The sequence below is a fragment of the Chelmon rostratus genome, chromosome 10 (genome assembly GCF_017976325.1).
Source record: "Chelmon rostratus isolate fCheRos1 chromosome 10, fCheRos1.pri, whole genome shotgun sequence".
NCBI lineage: Eukaryota > Metazoa > Chordata > Actinopteri > Chaetodontiformes > Chaetodontidae > Chelmon > Chelmon rostratus.
The window spans coordinates 7,089,806-7,111,152 of NC_055667.1; the positions used below are offsets into that span (position 1 = coordinate 7,089,806).

Consider the following 21,347-nt stretch of genomic DNA (forward strand, 5'->3'; position numbering starts at 1 on the left):
TTCCGAGACATATATCTCAAATCCTGAACAAATTCAACCAATTATACATGGCAAGATTCCCTTACGGAGGGTAAGGGAGAAAATATATTTCACGAGAAAACAACCATAGTGGGAAAATGAATTTCTCACTGAATTGATTACAGGACCTCTGAGCCAACTTTTTAAAAGTATTAATGGGTTCGATTCCAACGCGGAGCCCTTCGCTGCATGTCATCCCCCCTCTCTCCCACCTTTCCTGTCTCTCCTCGGCTGAACTATCCAAATAAAAAAAAGTACTAACTTGTATATAATTAATATCCGTGTAGTCGATGTAGACCGTACAGGAAGTTACCTACTCGCTACTGTCCCTACATTTAATAAACAACTCAGCTGTTTGATTTCAGCTTCTGCAGAATGAAAACTGACTGTGTCATTTCAGTCCTGTCAAGCTGTATTGAACGAGCGTTTTTCATTTGTATTCGAGTGAACAACCGGGTCGGGACCCCTTGTTTGTCTCGATGTAATTCAGTATGGTGACCGGCTCGTGTCCTGCTGCTGAGGTATCATAGGACATACGCTCCCAACGCCACAGAGCACTTTCAGTCAACAGCAGGAAGCCTGCAGGGGCCTCACCCATGGCCTGACCTTAACAAGGTTTACCCACAGCATGCAGACAGCACACTGCACACCAATACCAGGTTCAGCAGGAGAGCAGCGAAAAAAAACCATCATTGATTCCAGGAACATGATGGGGTTCATGTCCTTCCCTAGGGTTGTTTTTCTTTATTTTCTGTTACATACTCATCCTCCTCCTTCTCCACCCTCTGTGCCCCTCCCTAAGGCAGTGTGGACTATTCCCAACCACTGACTGTAAGACATAGATGTATCTGAAGTTCAGAGGCTAAGGTTGCCTCAAACACACATTGCACACAGCATAAACCAAGCTATCCCTTTTCCTGTCACTGTCCCTAATTGATGCTTTTTTTCCCTCATCGGTCTCCTGTTTTTCCTCTCCATCGCAGCGTGTAACTGCGATGCCACGGGCTCGGTGCGGGACGACTGCGAGCAGATGTCGGGTCTGTGTTCCTGCAAGACGGGAGTGAAGGGCATGAAGTGCAACGTGTGTCCAGATGGAAGCAAGATGGGCATGAACGGCTGCGACAAAGGTAATAAGAGAGAGTACCAAGGCAACCGGCGGAGCGCTAATAAACCATATAAACACACACACACATTTTCCTCTTCCAGCCGAGCTCGAGCTCATTCTGAAGTGTTTTTCTGTCACTCGTCTGATCTGTGGATCAGCCTCGTAGCAGCCACTTCTTTCTCTGTCTGCTTTTCATATCCATCTGCTTTATTGGCACAGGAAGGACGTGGCTGCAGGACAGTTAATCGATAGTGATTAGGAAAATACTGGAGTGTACAAATGACATGAGCATGACAACCATTGATAATTCATTTTCTCTACATCACACTCAATTTTAGATGACTCACAACACTTGCATTTGTATGTTTATACGTCTGCATGAGGACTATTGATTACTTCGATTAATAAAGACAACAGCCCAAGTCACTGCGCAAGCTAAAAAGCCAGTTAAAGGAAAGGTTAGTTCCTGCTGTGGGGGCCTGCAGCTCCTTGATTAAGATGCACCATCAGATATCGACTGGAAGTCAAATGCTTAATGAAGCCAGCAGTCCCGGCACAGTGGTGGGGCACTCCGCCACACAACCTGCCAGATGAAAAGACAAGGTACTGAGAAGTGGTAGCACATGAAAGCAGGAGCCAAGGGGTGGGGGGTACTCTAAGCCTCTGTGATGTTGCAACAATGCAAAGACCCCACCCTTACAGCCCGGCAGGTGGATGGTGGGCTCCCCAACTGCAGCTCCTGCTGCGGCAACTTCAAGGCTTCAAACGCTCCTTTGGAGAGCTTCGGGAGAGATCTGTGGAAAAAAAAAAGCAGAGCCAAAACATCCTGAGTGTACACCTTCACACAACTCCTTTTTGCCGCAGTCAGGCAGTTTAGGGATATTGCTGTGGTCTGAAGCTATGAATAATTCACACCGGGTTACATACAGGTAACTAGGCAATTTTATGATTGCATTGCCGCCGCGGCACTGTGGTTGTAAAGAGACTAAAACATGGAGGAGGAGAAAAATTTACAGAGCAATGAAGCATCGTCCTTCAGCTTGTGTCCACCCCCTACAGAGTGGGGTTAGAGGCGTGAGGGGTGGTGGCTGTGTGCAAGGTTAGCTATGCAGCACCCTTGTTTCTAACCATAGTGCTAACACTATCCAATTGCAAGCCAGCGCGTAGTGTCAACAAGATGAAATGTAGTGTTAGCATGCCATTTTTGGATATTAAAGCGGGAGTTGGACAACCTGTCGGGGTTTTGACATGTAGCTGCTGTTATCCACGCTGACACCGCAGATTGGATTTGTGTCAGTAACTTGACACAAATCGTGACACAGAGAGAGGACCCCGACTTCTGCTCGTCAGGGGTCTGTACACAGTGACTGTACTGTTACTACTGACATACAGCGTATACCAATGTGTTGAGGACTCAAAAGACAACTTTCGTTTGATAGCTCTTTATCGTTCATCATGCTTTCCAAAATTTGAGAAACCAATTTAACGGCCGTTTAACAGGCACAACTTTTGCTCGCTTAATAAATGGAAGCAAAAGTTTTATAATTGCGAAAGTGTAACATTAAATATGCGTGCAAATCCAACTTTTCATTTAACTGCACATTTTTGACACAGTCAGAATTCACAAAGCAGCTATTGCTACAAACTGTATAATTATGGGGCTGCACAGGATGTGTAACAACGTAAAACCCCTGTCTTCCACAGGTCCCGAGGCCCCGACCTCATGCGAAGAGTTAGTTTGCAGTTTTGGAGCGTCGTGCATTGAGGTGAACGGCCAAGCCCACTGCGAGTGCCCTTCACCTGACTGCGATGAGAAGAACAAGACCAAGGTGGGTCTTTCAAGCTGTCTGCGCTTAGAAATTAGTAGTTTGATGTGCAAGTTTGCAACACGCTATAAACAGAAAGACATTGTTTCAGTGGCCTACAGGGAGTTAACATGTGTTCCCCTCTCCCCTCTCTCCATCTCTGTCGCCGTGGAGCAGGTGTGCGGCTCAGATGGGGTGACCTATGCCGACCAGTGCCAGCTGAGGACCATAGCTTGTAGGCAGGACAAGGACATCACAGTGCAACACTTTGGACAGTGCACAGGTGAGCCCTGTCGAAGCCTCCATGCATCACGCGTCGCATGGATGGCCAACTGTCGCCAGGCCCCGATCACAAGATAATGAGCAGTGCCCTGGGCCTCAAATTACCCCCCTCCTCCTGTTTCTCCTCCTATCCATCTCTCTGTCCTGCTCTCAGAAAATGAAGTCACAGCAACGCGTATGCACAGTTAGTCTGAACTTAGCATTTACAGGAAAATGCCTGCACATGATGGCAATCACACTCATTTGTGTTTAATCGAATCCAAATATTTTATTTCAACATACAGACATGTGATTCATGCATAAGATCAAAGTAATACTGCACTTTCTCAAACAACATGATTATGATTGCATAATAGCACTTTCCCTGAGTGCAGTAGAGTAAGTGCTGCCCCCGTCCTGCATCCGCCAGCTGAGAGCAAAATCATGTGTGACACCGGAGAGAAGTTAGACTAAGACAGAGATATTGTAGCATTTTAAAACCGAGGGCTCTGAAGTTTGCCTGGAGTCTGAGCTTTCCAATCCCAAAAGATAGCACTGACACTTCCTTTTGCCTTCTCGCTCCTCTTTTGGGATTTGGCTTCATCTCCAAACCCTCCTGTTGGGAAATGCGTCAATCCCTTTGCAGCTTTGCGCTGCCAGGAACACAGCGCTGCTCCAGTGTGATGGCGCATGTAGAGTACATGTGTACTGAGTGAAAGGCACGGCTCTTGGCCCTTGGTCCAGATGCTGATGGACATTGTTTGGATCGGTGTAATAGGTGCTGGGACATGTGCCAAGGCCGTGGCTTTCATGTACAGTGAAGTTGTCGCACCGACTGCCAGGTTGCGTCACAACGGGGTTCTGCAGACGCCGCCGGCGAGCTCAGTAGGGAAGGGGAGTGCCAGCTGTGTGGTTCTGGCCATAAGCCACTGCCAGGTGTCTCGCATTTTAAGGTGGAAAAATGTTCCTTCACCTCATCGCTCAGTGGGCACAGATCAGGTGACCTAATACTGTGTCACCAAAAGAAAAAACAGAGCCCTCTTCCTACGTTTTCCTTGAATACTCCAAACTAGGTCATATCCATAGGAGGCAAGGATGTTGACATGGTCTGTGTTGAACTGCAGTTGCAGGTACACAGATAAAGAATCCAAATATGCTCAGCAAGAGATCGACAAGGCTTTGATAAGTCCCCGAACATCTGGTAATTACAAATTCAGTGCCGTGGGTTACCGGCAAAAGGAGCCAAAATCCAGTCTGGTTTCACATTCCTCTGTTGCCTGGCAATAGAGATGTGGGTTGTGTGTAATCCCTCACCTAGCATTGCTGCACACAGAAGGCAAGAAGACGCCTCACAGCGGACTCTTTCTCTCTGGAAGCCTCAGGGGAGGAACAGACAGGCGAGCGCTCGGGCCCACCGACAGCCACGGAGGATCTTTTAATTTCTTCCCCCGGATGCGGTCGCACCGCGGGTAGCTGCTCCGCCGCTGCTGTCGGCTCGGGGGTTAGATCTCGAGCTCATTTCACGTGTGGCTGGGTGCGAATTAGCATTTGCTCTGCCTCCACCCCTCACCACGCCGCAGCCCTGCCTGCCCTCCCTCTCGCTGTTTACATGCAGTGCCTCCAGACGCCCGGCCTCAGCGCTGTGGCATGCTAATGCTCACCGAGCTGCAGTGTGGTTTGACAAGAGAGCAATGCCAAGGGCTTGTATAAATGAGTGACTATTGATCTGTTTCAACATCATTGATCTGTTGCAACTTTCTATTATGCCACAGAGCCTGACTGCTGCTGCACTGTGCGCCACTAATGGGCAGGCTATGAAAAAGTCACAATCCTGCAGAAGAAGCGCCTTAAAATCTTTGCGTTTGTGACAGAGAACTTGCAGCTAACTGTGATGATACCCAGCTATCTGTGCAGTCTCCAAGCTAAAAGACAGCCCAGCCACAGAGTACAGGGAGGAGTTTTTTCTGCCCTCTTTGCTGTGTCTCAGCAAAAGATGGAGCGATATCAACCCAGTAAAACATGCAAGAACTGTACCAGGCAGCAGAGGGAGGGCATTTGGACCAATGAGCAAATTCTTGCGCCGGGGGAAAATGGCCACCGAGTTGGCAATGACCTGCCTCTCCCATATGGTGCTATCACCTGTAGGTTTGCGGCAAATTGGCAACAAATGCCAGCATATGGCATCGGCAGCCCTCCGCCTGCGTGTTAGGGTTCTGTTGCCTTCACCATGTCCTGCGATTTTCTCTCATTACTCAATCCCTCATTCTGTTGCCACTGTTTGCCTCGCCATATTCTCCCGCTGCTAGCTTTGTTAACCAGTTTTTTCTTTCTGATCTAAAACCTTTTCTTCAGGCGTTAGTCCCTATCATTTTCTTCTTTTCGCCTCTCTGGTTCCCTTGCCCCCCCCCCCCCCCCCCCCCCCCCCCAGTCTCTTGTATCCAGATTCCTCCTCCTCCTCCTCCTCCTTGCTGAGCACGGCTGACACCACAAACAATCCTAATAACCACCTTTCAGCAATAACCACACAGCTGAGACTAGCCGAGATGACAATGTTTTTTTCCCTCTCCATCCTGTGACATAACTGTCCATTGTTCCACTGAGAGAGGGGGGGGCAAAACAAAGGCAAATGGACTGTTAAACTTGATTAAGAGAAACATCAGCTGAACAGACTGTGCTGCCAGTCCCTCTATCCTCTTTCAGATGAGCGCTCTTTTCTTTCCTTATCCCTTGTCATGGAGCCCGCTGCTGGAGATATGCACACACACCCAAACACACATTAGGCACTTTCCGGGGAGAAAGCCTCCCGACGCTAAGCTTGGCACCTGACTGACAGGTGTAGCCAAGAGGAAAGGCAATGCGTGCCACCATTCGTGGTGATAGCATCACTGCTCTGTGCACCCCACTCCAAATCTCTCTCTATACAAATATCTGCTGAGCTTTAAGCTGACACCGTGTGTCTCCCAGGCTTTCCGCCGTCTCAGTAGGTATCACATTTCACACCTCGGTGAATAATTGCCGATCAAATAGCCGATTATAGCAGTGTAATTAAGTCCTACACATAATGTTAGGCGAATCCTAATGAGGCGAAAATCTACGGTATAGGGTGTTTTTTTTAATCTTCTGTTCATTGCACCCACACACTAACACACATCTATACTCATGGGGCGTAAAGAAGTAAAGGAAGAGCGACAGTATTGTCACGCCTGCTTGCCTTGGCTAAATCTGAAGAGCTCACTTACGTAGCATCTCCCTGCCAACTCGCTTCTCCCCCTCAGGAGTTTTTGTCCTATTTATCGTTCTTTTATCGCAGACAGTTTGTCCTTTTGCACCAGAGCTTTTTGCATCGGTAATGATGGCCTCTCCGCCGAGAGAGCCTCTTCTCTCTCCCTCATTTGGAGTGATTTCTTGCCTCGCGTGTGTGTGTGTGCGTGTTTGTGTGCGTCTGTCGGCAGCAGTGTGTTTGTGGTGGCGTTGACGGATGCTCACGCTCTCTTCAAGCAGCAGTCTGCCGTCTTTGAAGCCAGAGTTAAAGCCGGCTTTTTTTTTGCCCCATTTCTATCAATCATTCATCACCGGAGGCACTGGCTGTTGGTGATTAAAGCTTTGCTACTGGAGGGCAGCATTTGAATATGGATATATAATTCATAGGCACTGGCACAGCATGCGCGCGGCCCATGCGTATTGTGCACACAAATGCATCTCATATGTGTACACACGCAAGCACAGACACACTTGGTACCACGCATTGACATCGACTGGGGGAGTTTAACCGTGTTTGGGCGACATAGCTCATCTGCAGGCGACACACACTGCAGTGCATATAACTATGAATGCAGTATGTCATCTGTTGGCATATTCCATACTCACTCTGCATATGGATGCATTTCCATTACTTAAGGTTTGTCAAATAAAGATCCCTGACATCTCATCCATTGCAGGGTTTTTAATCAGAGGTTGCTTTTACAAATAGGAGCCTGTATGTGTGCGTGTGTGTGTCTGTGTGTATTTTTTTTTTTATGTAATTTCATAATGACATTGTTGGGCATCAGGGAGAAGGGTTAGAAGATTAAAAAAGACATAATCATTCAGTAAATGCAGAGGTAAAAAGTTATTATCAACAGTAGGCTGTAATAATCATTAAGTGCTTTTGTTGAACTTTATCGGCTAATGATGTTTTTTATTTCCTGTGGTGTGATTTTTGAGGTTGTGATGGAGTCAGGTGAAGCAAAATCAAACATTTTCATCTTTTCTCAGTCATTCATCCATTCCTTGCTTCCTCCCCTTCCCTCCACCAGAAACCATCTCTGAGCCGGCAGACCGACCCACCCCCAACCCCCCCGCCACCACCCCCAGCTCAACCGCTGCCGCCACCATCACCACCCCAGCCCCTTTCCTCCCAAACATGGTGTGGGCCATCCCGCCTCCGAGGACGACAGACGACCATGAGCCGCCCCCGGCCACCACCCCCTTTTCCACCCTCACCCACAACCGTGCGCGAGCAAACCACCGCCACCCCATCCACACCCAGCCTCAGCCGCAGTCCACCGCCGCTGCCACCACCTCCTCCTCCTCTCGCAGCAGCCCTGCCCCCTCCGCCGCCGTGGCCTCCTTCGATGGCTCGGGCAGCGGGGAGCCAAGCGGGGATGACCCGACCGAAGAAGAGGAGGAGCTGGAAGACGAAGCGGGTAGCGGCATCCCAATGGAGGCCAGTGGGGCAGAGGAGCCTGTCGGTAAATCCCTGCTCTTTCACTTCATTACCCATAATGCTTTGAGAAGGGTGTGGGAGGGAAGGGAAGGGGTGACACAAACTCATAGCGTCTCCTTAGCTGACATCATATCACATTCATGCCATCATCTGTTAATTGAAACTTACATTAGCATCGGCTTATGTATTTATATGCAAATTGTTTTGAGGAGACAAATGTCAAAGGCAGGCAGGGACGCGAAACCTTTGTAAACAGATGCTGTTAGTGTCACTTGGAGCAAGATGTATATCTCAATTTCAGACAGAAAGGAATGTATTTGCACGGTTCACTGTTGCTACATCACCCATGCTCTTTTCTCCCATTCCACCGGCGCGCTCGCTCTCAACAGCTAGCAAAACAAACCCAGGCTCTGTAAAATAAACTCTCGGCAGGCCGGATCAAACTGTTGGCCCGCGTCTGGGGATCTCTGGAGCCTGACGTGACAGGCTGATGTGACTGGGAGGTTGAGGTGTGAGTGTGTGTGGAGGCTGCTTACCTTGTCACATGACTAGTCTCAAATCTTTCTCGACACGCTCCTCCTGACTGTAATAGCAGGCTGTCGTTTCTGGGCCTCTGCTTGGACAGCAAGGGCTGACTGAGACTTTTCAATCAGACCTTTTTTTTTTCCCCCCGTCGTTGTTTTCCGTCCATCCATTCATCCACCTTGCCTGACAGCCTGCAGTAACAGGATAGGATTGATGGAACAGCGTGGCCCCAGTGTGCTCTTCCTCAGCTCTTCCTCCTCCTCTCCTCGCGCTCCTCAGATTTATTCTCTTGTCAGAGGCTGACCACAGTGCTCGGTGGCGCGAGGAGCATGTAGCCCGTCTGCCTATGAGGCCCGGTGTCTTGTGGCTGTGTGTCTATGTGTGTATATTTGTGTGAATTAATGTTTACCCAAGCATGCCCGGATGTCTTTTGCATTGTGGGTGCTCGCTGAAGCACTCGCACGCACATCCATCCGCAAGTGTGAAGGTGTGAGCAGATTAGGGGAGTGTGCATTGCAGATTTCAACATGGATATTCCAATCTGCGCTAATCTGCTTCTCTTCGTAATTGTAATTTGCGTGTTTGTGAGGTTTGTTTGTGCGTTTGATATGGTGCTGAAGGCTTATCTTTGTTTTGTGTGCATATGTGTGTCTGTGTGTGTGTGCGTCTTATCTCCCTCTCCTCATGTCACAGAGTTTGTCCAATTCCGAGTGCACATATCAATGTCTGAGTGTATAAACGTGAGCAGGTGAGAGTTGTGCATTTGTGTGTGTTTTTGTATCTGCGCTCTGTTGTGTGTCAGAGTATGTGTGTGTGTGTGTGTATTTATTTGACAGCCCTCATGGCTCCCACCGGAGTCATGCAGCGTCCCCTTGCTGTTGTGCACTGCCCTCTCTCCCCCTCCAGCGCTCTCCTCCTCAGCATCTGTAAATCTGCAGACCACACGCCAACAGATGCCCTATAAACCCCAGCCTCTCCCCCCTCCTCCCTCCTCCTCTCGCCTCCTTTGACCGCGAGTCCTTGAGCAGGACGCCCCTCGCCTCTGACGCCTTTACGACTTGTTTAGCCGCTAGCTGTTTGCCTCCACGATTATTTCTAATCTCTGTGCGGCCATAAAGTGCACCGCTTCCACCAAGACTCCCCCTCCGCCAGCGCCATCATTAGAGAGAACGGAGCTTTGCTGCTGTTACAGACTCTCATCCTTCAGAGAGCCAAAGCCCGGCCACTTTTATGTCCCAAGATAGCCAGATACACAGTGACCGTGACGCGAACACAACTGTATGATTTTCTCCTCCCCTGGGAAGCCTTGAAGGTTATATTCAGCCAATCAGCAGTGAGCAATTATCACATCCAGTCATCATTTAAAGTGCTCTGTGTGTGACATGACTGGCAACAGTGCCCATTATGTGTTCTCTGCTAAAATGAATTCCAGGTGTAAAATCAGTGCCCATGAAAACGCCATATAATCACTCCTGACAGATGCCTCTATTAGCGTCCAATCACAGGTCATCAGGCTGAAAACACACAACCATCTGCAGGAGCAAGAGCAAGTTGGGAAAAAAACAAACGGTTTTGATTTCAGAAACACAGCCCGTCGTTCAAATAGCTCTGCTCTGGGTCTGCGAGATAAGATGGCTCGAAGTTTGGAATTTTCCAAAGCTTTGTGAATTATTATGAACCCCTGTGTATCGCCTCCAGGTCCCACGGTGGCGAGCACCACCACACCCGCAGCTGAGGACAGGTCGTCCTGTGACAACAAGGAGTTCGGCTGCTGCCCCGACGGCAAGACGCCGGCCAGCACTCCAGAGGGCACCAACTGCCCGCGTAAGTCGAAATCCCCCTTCGAAAACCACTTCCTGTAACCTGTGATCACCTGAATGCGACCCTGCTCTTCCTCCTCTGTGTGTTCGTCCGCTGTCAGCTGGTACTGTGTGATAAGATGTGTGAAATCCTGCTATCACTTCACACGCTAGCTGCCGTTCCACCAGCTTCTCTGGCTCATTGCATCCTCTCGCTCTTGATTCACGTGAGCTCAACATCTACTGAAGGTTTTTCTTTCATCTTTTAGAGAAAGTGCAACATCTATTACAGTATCTGCTGCGGCGCTTACGATTTCAACCTTTAGTGATTTAAACAAATTGAAACTACAAATACTGTGTTAGCAGTGAAAAAACAGCATTTTGGGATATATGTCTATTCGCCTTCCTTTCCGAGAGCTAGATGAGAAGATCAATGCCACTCTCAATGCCTAAGCGGTAAGTAAGGAGCAGATTATCTTAGATTATTTTATTTTAGCATGAAAGCTGGAATCAGGGACTCTTTGTATCTCTTTGTCTAACCCATACACAAACAGAAACATAACAATATTACAGTATATTATATATACTATATCTGTGTCCAGACCAACGGAGCGATCTTTTTCTGTCCATCCTTAAAAACATATATTTTTAACTTATCGAACAGAATCCCAGAACTTCCAGTTGAACTTTGACTTTCTGTTCTGTGCTTAATGTTGACGCCTCATGCTAATAATCAATATTTTTCTCTCCTCGTCCCACGTCTTGAATGCAAAGTGGCACCGCACCTATTGCCTCCTAATTCTTCTCCTCACTTTACAACCTTAATTTGGTGACACAATGACAACCAACACAGTATTTTTTCATATTTAATGTTTACTTTGGGAATAGTGATATCGTGCCATCTGTCTTAAACAACCAGATGAACAGGTGGCGTTTTTGTTTTTTTTTTCCCTGCAGCGGTGCTGCATGAATCATCGCCCTCGTATGTAAATGATCATATTGGCAGGTGGCAGGAAATGAAAAAAACAGAAATACACAAACAGTGAAATGTGAAGTCTGACCTCAGTAATCCATGTTTATGAATTTTACAAAACTTGACAGTCTGACTCTGATATTAGTCCTGCCCCGCCTGATCCCCAGTGAGTTTCACTTTCTCCAGCTTTTCTCCAGAATTTTGGATGCAGACTGGTTTGATGCGAGTGTTAACGTCATATTTTCGGGCCCCTGCGTCTTGGTTTGTAAATAACCATCAGTGTCTCTGTTCTTGCTTTTTCTGTCTTCCTTCCACCTCTTTCTATTCCGTTTAATCTCCCACCTCACCTTCTATTGACTCCCCCTCACACACATTCTTCTCTTTATCAGTGCTGCTGTTGGGTATCTCCCTCTCGAGCATATATCTCACTCTTTTCTCTGCCTCAGCTCAGTCAATCTCAATCCCGTCTTGCATCAGTTCATTTCTCTCTGGAGTTGAGCGGGGAGAGAGTCGAGGGACTACCAGAGGCCGACGAGCACTGCTGTACCAATCAGTGCCTTCTGCCAGGCTCGGTTCATAAAGATAAAGGGCTTCTTTCTCCCCTTTGCTTCTCTCTCCCTCTCTCTCTCTCTCTCCCTCCATCCCTCTGTTGAAATCTGCTCCCTATTTGTCCCAGCGGTGTTAGCCTGACTGATTGTGAAAGGAGGGATTCTCCCCGGCTCCCGCGGGAGCTGCAGGTCACGACTTGAAAGAGCTGAGGCCACAAATTAGTGCGCAGAGTTGCTTTTCTGGCGTGTGGAAGGTCCAAAGCCTTCCAATAAACCAGCAGAGTTCACTGCCACGACATGATCGGAGATGTGAAGCCACCTGTGCCCCCCCCCCCACAGCCGTCTGCCATTTATTTCTTTCATGGAATTTGTAGCCAATCAGATGTGAAACATGGAGCGCCACGTCTGTTCACGCTGGATTTGATGACACTCGGTCCCAAATCTCTGGGACCATTAGAAGCACGTGTCTGTACAATCGCCTGCAACAGGTTTTAGCTGTGAGATAACAGTTGTAACAAATCTACTAAAGCCTGTAAATATTTATCTCAGCCAACAATGACGGCACACCGGTGATCAATACTTCACTCAGCTCAAGTGTTACCAACAAAAGCAGGCGGCGCCATAGGCTGATCGATCTGCCGGATCTTTTTTCTTCTGAAGGAGGGTTTAGCCAGTCCTCCGCTCATTAGAAGTGAAATGACACGTCCCTCATCCTAGAACATCCATCGGACAATGAGTACAATGAGATGGCGGCCGATTTATTGACGCGCGCCCGGCCATCTCAAAACGAGACGCGTTAATTGTTCGCTGTTTCAGGCTTCACGTGTTCAAGGCTTCGTTCAGTCCATGCGCTCACACACTCCTGATCTATCAAACCCTGTTTGTGTTCTGTTGTAAAGCTTCACAGTGGATGTCAGGCCTTGGTTAAGAATGTATTTTGAAAAGTGTGTTTCATCACATAGCTGAAGTCGTGTTCAACATGGAGATGTTCGGGCGTACTTGTGTTAAGATGATCTCCGCTGTGTCCGCCTAGAACTATCACTGCAGGCCCTCCATATGTTACAGTTAAACAAGGCAGCGCCATTCGCACGACATCAGAGATAATGGCCGGCATTTCATGTGAAAGTTTATGGCACGCTAACCTCCAGCTACTGTAAACTCTTCCATATGCCGGTGAAAGTCTGACAAATCCATTACATTTTACAGTTCACCAGAATCCGATAGTCAAATAGCCCTGTCCATCCTTTTATGGCTCTTTCTTTCTCTCTTTACGTCCGTCACAGCAGTGGGCTGGAAAATCACCCTCTCTGATGTTTGTCTTCTTTGCAGATTAAAAGTCAGATCACCCTCTCTCTTTCTTCCTTCCCCCCTCTGTCTTATCGGGCAAACCTCGCCCATTTGCTTCTATTTTATGGCCGCCGTCACATCTGAATCGATGTGTGCTGCCCGTGAAAGTACTGTAAAAGCGAGGGGAGACAGAGGGAACGTGCGTGGGGCGGGTGCGTTTCGGCAGTGTCTGCTGTCCTTTTCATGCAGTTTTAACCAGGCTGTGTCAGTCACCGGTCTGGCGGCATTAGAGACAATTACGGCTATCTTTCACGATAATCATACAAGTGCTGTTCTCGTTCTCCCTGGCGTTGCTCAGGCAGGGGCAGCCATGATTGATTTGGGCAATTTGTTCTGCTGATTACGAGCGGCGTGGAAGCCCGGCATCAGCGCCTCGCAAGCTCCTCTGTTCTTCACCTCGCACGCACACGCACACACACACACACAAATCGCCTCCGCTTTGAGCTTTATTTCAAGCCCTCTCCTCTCTGGCGGCAGTATGAAGAAAGCGTATAGAGAGTTGATAAATGTTGGACAACAGAACCCCCAAGGTCGGACAGGGTGACTTCCTCTTTGCTGAAGATGGCACTTTTGAGCTGTTTCCCCTTCAGTGTGTGTGTTGTTTTTCCTTCACGTGTCTGTGTGTCTGTCTAACTTGTTGTCTTTTTACCCAGCCCTCCATGCCTCGGCCAGCTTTTGGGACGAGTCTCGGTCTGGTAAAACCGGCCCATTTTTCCCACCTTCCCTTATCCCTCCTTCCTCCCTCCTTCCTTCTCTCATATCTCACAGTCCACCTCTTCCACCACCGCTACGTCCTCCTTTAATAGCCAAACTCCAGCCCTCTTTAAACCCACGCGCAATCAACAACAAACCCACTAACCTCCCCCTGTCAAACACACACAAACACACAATCCATCACTAACCCAAACCTGGCACAACCTCAAAATAAGCACTGCGTGAAGGCAGCAGGAGCTGAGTGATAGGAGAAGGTTTGAGCTATGGCGTTTCAGCATCACGTGTTCTCCCTCTCCCTCCAGCCACCATGAGGTTCAGCGGCTTCCTGCATTTGGACCAGGTGGAGGGCCAGGAGATGTTCTACACCCCCGAGATGAGAGACCCCAAGTCGGAGCTGTTTGGAGAGACAGCCCGCAGCATAGAGAGTGCCGTAAGTGGTGTTTGGAGTTCAAGCAGCAATAGTGACGCAGTATTTCTTCACTAAATCTGCAGAAATACAATACTTTGCGGATATCAACCTGTTTACATTTTACCATTAAAGTGAGACTCTGAAAATGTCTAACAGAGTGAATAACAATCATCTAGCAAATGAAACACTGACTCATAGGCAATGAAACACACCTTTCTTTGATTTAACACGTTCAGCTCAACTTGCTGCTACTGCTTTACTCAACAAACTTATCCAGTTCAGACACTTTACGTCTCTTCTCTGCATCTTTCGTGGAAATAAAACACAACCACCTCACCAGGAAACATGTTTATTGCTTGCTGCTCGTGGCCCCATTTTGCTTGCTTTCACTCAGGGTCCTGTAATGATGATGTCTTTAAACCATTTCCAGCTGCAGCAAAAAAAAAAAAGCCAACCAAAACAAAGCTGAAAGGAGAGTGAATATGAGAGTTGCATTCATCAGGTGGCCAAATGAGTGCTAATGTTGCAATAACTTTATAATGTACTAATAATATGTCATATGTCATGTTTTCAGCTTGTTCTGCTGCCCTCAAGTGGCCAAAAAACACAACTGATACTGCTTTAAAACAGCTGGCTCCAGTCAGGACCCAGTGGCCACTGTTCAGCATAAGTGAAACGGTCTCGCTTCGAATTCAGTGTTTTCCCGACAATCTTCACGTGAAGGGTGGAAAAGCTTCTGAATCAACATTCAAAGCATCTTGAGACACTGAAGCTCTTCACGCAGGGCCAGACTAATCAAATTGTACGAGCTCCTCCAGGCAGGCTCGACGAGGCTTCATGGCAGGTTTTTACAGACTTGACACCCCTGAAGGTGCTGTGTAATATTCTGCCACGCTGGGCTGGGCTGATTTCTCTGGTCAGACATCTGATAGAAAAATAGCAATGATAAAAACGCATTCGCTGGCTTCGGTCAGGGAGGAACATACATATCAGAGGGAGACAGCGCAGCCTGGCAGATATTTGATTTTTAATAAAGGGGAATATTGTTACATCAGGTGGAATCTAGTGATTAAATACAAGTTTTTTTAGGTAGATCAATACAAAATGTGATTCTTCATGGGATCATGGTGGTTCAATTATTATCTATTATTATATTTCACAAATAGTAACATCAGAATAGCAATTCTGATGATTTTTTAGACTAAGACTCACATTTCCTGTTGATTAATGAAGAATTTTCACAGAATTTGGCTGGTATTTCCTTCCAAGCACTTGTAATCTTTAGGGCTGAGTTAGCGTAGACATTACGGCTTCCAGAAACTCCTGAAGTTTGATAAGAGAACTATAAAAAAAATTTAAAAAAAAACCTAACAGCTCTCTGCAGGCTTGTGCAAACACTAATTTGTCCATTGCTTGCCAAACACTTGAGCAGCGTCTCATGTGAGATTAATTAAGATTTTTCAGATATTTGAAAAATCAAGTCCTTATTCTGGATATGAGTCTCTTAAGTTGGGGTGGTGGTGACAGCAGTTGCTGTTAGGCAGCCAAGGCCCAGGCAGTCGCCGAGCCTGTGCAGTAATCACAATTTACCCTGGTCGCATTTCTCCACTGTCCACTTCCTCTGCCGAGCTCAGACCTTTGAACAAGCGTCTCTGTTGTCAAGCCAGAGCCTTGCTCCTCTCGTGAAACAGGGACGTCGTGTGTGTGTGTGTGTCTGTGTACACATTACACATCTACCAGCTGTTGAATCGGTGTCACTAGCCCCCACTGGGGCCTAATCTACTACCTCACAGCGATTTGTGCATGTGCGTGTGTGTGAGCTCATTAACACACTTAGCGTGTGCATCTCTGAAGCCTGGTGTGCCACTTGACAGCGGCCACCCCCCCTTCATCTTCCAACACACACTCTGAGTGCACACATAGACACACGGACACACGCACACACACAGGGAGCAAGAACACAGGTATAGCGTATAAATTAGGATATGTGAGACAAAAAGAGGAAAGAAACATCATTTTTAGGTCAGTGTGTCCACGGGAGAGTTTGTCCAGAACCATTCCCATCCCATAAGCCAGCTTTGGAGGATTTTGTTTTCGACCTGTCCACTTCGCTGTCACACCTCAGCCCACAAATTAGAGGGGAGGTAATCCGAATCCTCAAGCTGAACTGCCTCTGACCGAATCAGCATGTTTTTGCACTGGAGCTCATCTTGCTCGTGTCTGAAAGCGGCCAGATATATACAGCACGTTGAAAGAACAGGAAAAGCCGCAGAATATTGATGTAGCTGCAGAAAAGTGGTTGCTGAGCATTAAACCTCTACAACAAATCACTGTCCTTAATGAAAATAACATATAATGGGGAAATTTGGGTTGAAAACATCATTTTGTGGACAATGAGTGGCTTTAGTGAAATCAGTGGGGTGCAGACGGGGCGTGTGAAGGAGTGCTCAGTGGAAACAATGGAAGCAGCAGCTCACTGGATGTTCCATTGAAGAGGGTTGGTGTGGCTGATTTTAACCAACAGCTAAAATGCGCAGGATTTTCCTCTTTTTGCGTTGCTTTCGATGTGTGAACGGGATTAATCCACAACCACGCTGACAAGAACATAATTATGGGCGAACGCTGAGTACTCTGTGTGTAACTTTTTAAAATTAATCAATTTTAAGATGAAGTGCTGGACCAGATTTGGTTTTTTTTTTTTTTGGCTAAAGGCAACCTCAGTCTAACTGCTGTAACGCCACTGTTGGCTCAAAAAACAATTTATTCAAACCTCCTTAAGGAGCTCTTCTGGCTGTTACAACTTGCACACAGCAGGGGCATCAGAAGCAAAACCAATCAGGAGTACATGTCAGGGTAGCACGGCATTTATCTTAGCTCCTCCCGAAAACTTGTCCCAATAATTAATGCCACGGCTGCAGCTAAATGTCAATTTGTGCACCCACGCCCGATAGGTTTCTTCTCCGCACCCCAATTTGAAAGGCAGTCTTTCTTCCTCGGAGATAGAGTACAGTCTTCGGGAATTGGGCTCGCTGGCTATGATAGCGTGGAGCTCATTACCAGCCTCATTCATCATCTGTTCTCTCTGTCCGCACTCTCTTCTTTCTCTCTCTTCCTTCCTCAGCTCAATGAGTTGTTCAGGAAGTCGGAGGTGCACAAAGACTTTATGAGCGTCCGTGTCCGTAACCTGGAGCCCAGCAACTCCATCGTGGCCTTGGTGGAGGCCCACTTCAAACCAGGTGAGAGATCTTTGAAGGGAGCGTCAGATTTGAAAAAGAAGCTGAATAATGATGAAAGACAGTAGCCAACAGGGAGATATATGAGCTTCCTCTTTGCCTTTTAGCATGAAAGGTAGCTCAAAAGCTCCTTACTAATTGGGATATAACATTGGGATAAAAGTTAGGCCACAATCAGCAAAAAGCGCTTCACCTTCTCACTCATAGCCTTTGGACTGGGAGGTGGAGAGGCAACATTTGGCCGTGATTTTCACAACTGATCCTCGCACAACGCATTGCACGGATTTAAGAGTTTTCTATTTCTGGGTGCATTCTGATACAGATCTGGATGAAGGTTAAAAACTTCTAAACATTTCTATTATTAAAATAACAAATTAAGTAGGATTTTGCATCCTTGGCAGAGGTATGCGCTCTTTGAGTGATTTCTACTTATTTTTTATTTGGCTCGTAATATTGTGAGGCGCGGAATGTTTTTTCTAATGTGTGTCTTTTTTTAAATTTCTTCTCGACGCCAACTTAATCTCTTGCATGCAGCGATTTGCCCGTGTTAAAAAAAACATAACTGCTCTGCTTGGATGTTCAGAGTGGTATGTGTCACTCATCAGAGCCAGGAAAGGTTCCCTGAGACTGTTGACGTGTGCTCTGTTCCAGCGCCATTCCTTTACAATTAAAGGTACAATTTGGATATGAATTCAATTCAAATGGGCCTTCAAGCTGCTCTGTCGTACCATTTATACCCCCCTACACACACCCCTGGCGCTTCTTTCCTGTTTTGATGAGCGTCGTTTAGCGCCCTCCATACCCTTCGTACGTATGCCTCAAAGTGGCGCACCTCCATGGCCAGTAAAGCCAACATCTGCGGCAAACGTTATGAGAGTGATTCATCTGGAAAGAAGCCGGACAAGCGGCGGGTGGAGGACAAGTGGTCCCTGGAGACCCTCCACCTGTCATACATCGGGCTTTCTGATATATCTATTGTACCACTGAAGAAGCCCGAGTCCTGTATTTGCTTTTGAGTGCTCCTCAGAGGCCCTGCCCTGAGAGCTTGTACCTCTTGTTTATTGTAGATACAAAATACACGGTGGAGCGCATCGAAGGAGCCCTGCTGAAGCAGCTGAAGGCCTCCAAAGACACCAGCATCGTCGTGAAGAAGCCGGAAGACGAGAATATTCGCTTCACCAATTATGGTAATACAGTGTGGACTTAACAGGAGTGTGCGGGGATTAATAAAATGAAAAGGGGTTTTAAGTTATTCATGAGGTGATTTATCAAAGGCTTTACAGGTCCTGAAAAGGAAATCTCAGGGCCGCGAGCTCAACATACTTTAACGTCTCTTTTTCTTTTTGCTATTTTCCCGTCTCCTCTCCAGCTCTGTTGCCAGGCCTCTCCTCCATCCCCCTCTTCACCACCACTACCACCACCACGGCGTCGGTCACCACAGCCGCTCCCACCACCACCACCGGGCCTCCGGCGACCACCCCCTATGTCACCCGCCGCCCGCCAGGCACCACTCGCAGGCCTTACAATGGCAGACGCACCACCACAACCTCAGCGCCGGTCACCACGCCGCTACTCGCCTCCACCACCACGGCCGCTGTCACCACGACCGCACCGCCTCCGGCCACCACCATAGCCCATGCCAGGGCCAGGCTCCACCACAAGGCCCAGAGGCCCTGCAGCTCCCACCCCTGCCTCCACGGGGGCACCTGCGAGGACGAGGGCAACGACTTCAGCTGCAAGTGCCCCGCGGGGCGAGGAGGCTCTGTGTGTGAGAAGGGTGAGCTGTTCCCTTCTTTTTCTTTATATATTAAGAGCTATTTCTTCCCCCATATTGTTTATAACGACTAAATGGAAAGTTTCAAAGCCTGAGTTTATTTCAAACTCATCTAAGAAACTGAGCTGGAGCAGACTTCCCTTGTCATTTGGTGCTATTGCAATTAGGAGTTTCAAAGAAACCACCAAAGGCTGACGTTTCCAACGATTTTACAGCAGCTAAGAGGGTTTTAGCACTTCTTTTACCGCTGTGCCATTCATGCCTTTTAGCTGTTCTATAATCACTGCTAACCACATCCTCAAGTGCTTTAATATATTAAGAAAGTAGCAGAAACATGCCATTATAATAAAAAAATCAAATATCAAAAGAACATTCTATTTAATGAAACTTTTATTTTAAAGAAAAAAAGAAATATATTCCTTCTGTAAAGCCTTTTTTTTAAATGTTTTGTCTAATTGGTGCTTCGCAAAGTGGCTGCAAAATGACACCTTAAGTAGCAGCGTGAGTAATGACTTTCAGCGAGAGCTGGAATATGTAAATGCAAAGTTACATGGTCACAGATGTGGATTTATTGGGTCATTAAAAGCTCAACAACAACAACGGCAATCAGAACAGAGCGTCAGTTTTTCTACCAGATTTTTATTTATTTATTTATTTAAGTTGAGAAGTTGAGGTGTGATTGAGTCAGACACAAGCATCTCTCCTCTGCGGCTGCTCGTCAGACTCATCTCAAGTGATTCAGACAGGTTCAGCACCTCAGAAGTGAGCGACCGCTGAGCTGTTCACCAACGGCAACACCGACTCCAATCAGCGCCCCGCAGAAAATTAGAAATCAAGGAGAACTTCTTGAGAAGCACAACTCTTTTGTTTCATCCCTCTTACCTTACTTTGGGATTTTTGGGGATGAGGAGCAACCTCACACAGCTGCATCTTAAGATAATTGACACTAATTGCTTTGATGGGGATTAGCTGGTGAGAATCAGTGTGTGTCTTTGAGTTAGAGTGGCTAACTGAAAACACACGCACACACACACACACACACTGCACACCAGCCTCCCCTAGATCAATCAAGTCATTAGAAAAGAGGCAGCTCATCAGCTGCCATTCTCCTCAGAGAAACGGACAGAAAGACAGATGGATGGAGAGAGAAGGAGCCCGGGGGAGAAAATGGATGATAATAATCATAATTGTTGAGTGGCGGAAAACAAAGGTTTCCTCTGTGTGTGTGTGTGCGTGTGTGTGTGTGTGTGTGTTCAGGAGTGCGTGATGTGTGTGACTTGAGGTTGAGTGAAAAGCTCAGCCCCTCCTTTCTCCACCTTCCCCTATTTGACAAACTTAGAAAAAAACGTCATTCCTGAAATAAACTGACAGACAGGCTTATTTCTCTGTCATCAGCAGCCTGTGACACACCACCTCCTCTCCGCTCACACTTAATTATGCACATTAAATGCCTCTTACGCCACAATAAAACAAGGCACGTCGTAATGACAGGATTGGCTTGGTGTCTTCATTCCTCCACAGTGATCAAGTACTTCATCCCGTCATTTGGAGGCCAATCGTACTTGGCTTTCCAAACCATGAGTGCCTATCACACGGTCCGCATCGCCATGGAGTTCAGAGCGTCCGAGATGACCGGCATCCTGCTCTACAACGGCCAGGACGGCAAGAAGGACTTCATCTCTCTGGCTCTTGTCAACGGCAGGGTGGAGCTCAGGTGAGAGCTAAGGGGCAGCGGCATTGTCAGCTATCGACTCTGCTGCTTTTGTTTGATTAAATGTGATGAAATTTAAATGATCCCTGTGGGGAAACGGGGTCATTGCAGCGGCAGCTGGGAGAAGATGTAGATAAGAATTAAACAAATAGAGAGCACTGAAGATAATGAGGCAAATAATTACAGCAAGTAAACATGTTGCAGACGCCACTGCCAGAAAATAAATAAAGACCCAGAAGCTTCTTGACAGATTTGCAGGTTATGGCTATGAAGGCATGCTTTCAGAAATGTGTTCAAACTTGCAAATAAGCTGTTCACATGATCACGTCTGCAGATGGTGGGAACATATGGACATAAGTGTGTGTCGCATATATACTTAGTCAATGTCTATGTAAAAATATGTTTGTATTTACAGATGGA

The 21,347-nt window shown here is 47.3% G+C and overlaps 1 protein-coding gene across 1 annotated transcript in view; it reads left to right on the top strand.

Annotated features, from left to right (window-relative positions):
• Positions 1-21,347, top strand: part of agrn (agrin) — a 235,932-nt gene that overhangs the window by 187,906 nt on the left and 26,679 nt on the right. The window contains exons 15-24 of the mRNA XM_041945446.1: positions 1,002-1,145; positions 2,828-2,952; positions 3,106-3,211; positions 7,485-7,919; positions 10,118-10,243; positions 14,103-14,230; positions 17,331-17,445; positions 18,510-18,629; positions 18,812-19,219; positions 20,738-20,930. Of these exons, the coding sequence (XP_041801380.1) occupies positions 1,002-1,145; positions 2,828-2,952; positions 3,106-3,211; positions 7,485-7,919; positions 10,118-10,243; positions 14,103-14,230; positions 17,331-17,445; positions 18,510-18,629; positions 18,812-19,219; positions 20,738-20,930 (1,900 nt within the window). The remainder of the gene's footprint in view (positions 1-1,001; positions 1,146-2,827; positions 2,953-3,105; positions 3,212-7,484; positions 7,920-10,117; positions 10,244-14,102; positions 14,231-17,330; positions 17,446-18,509; positions 18,630-18,811; positions 19,220-20,737; positions 20,931-21,347) is intronic.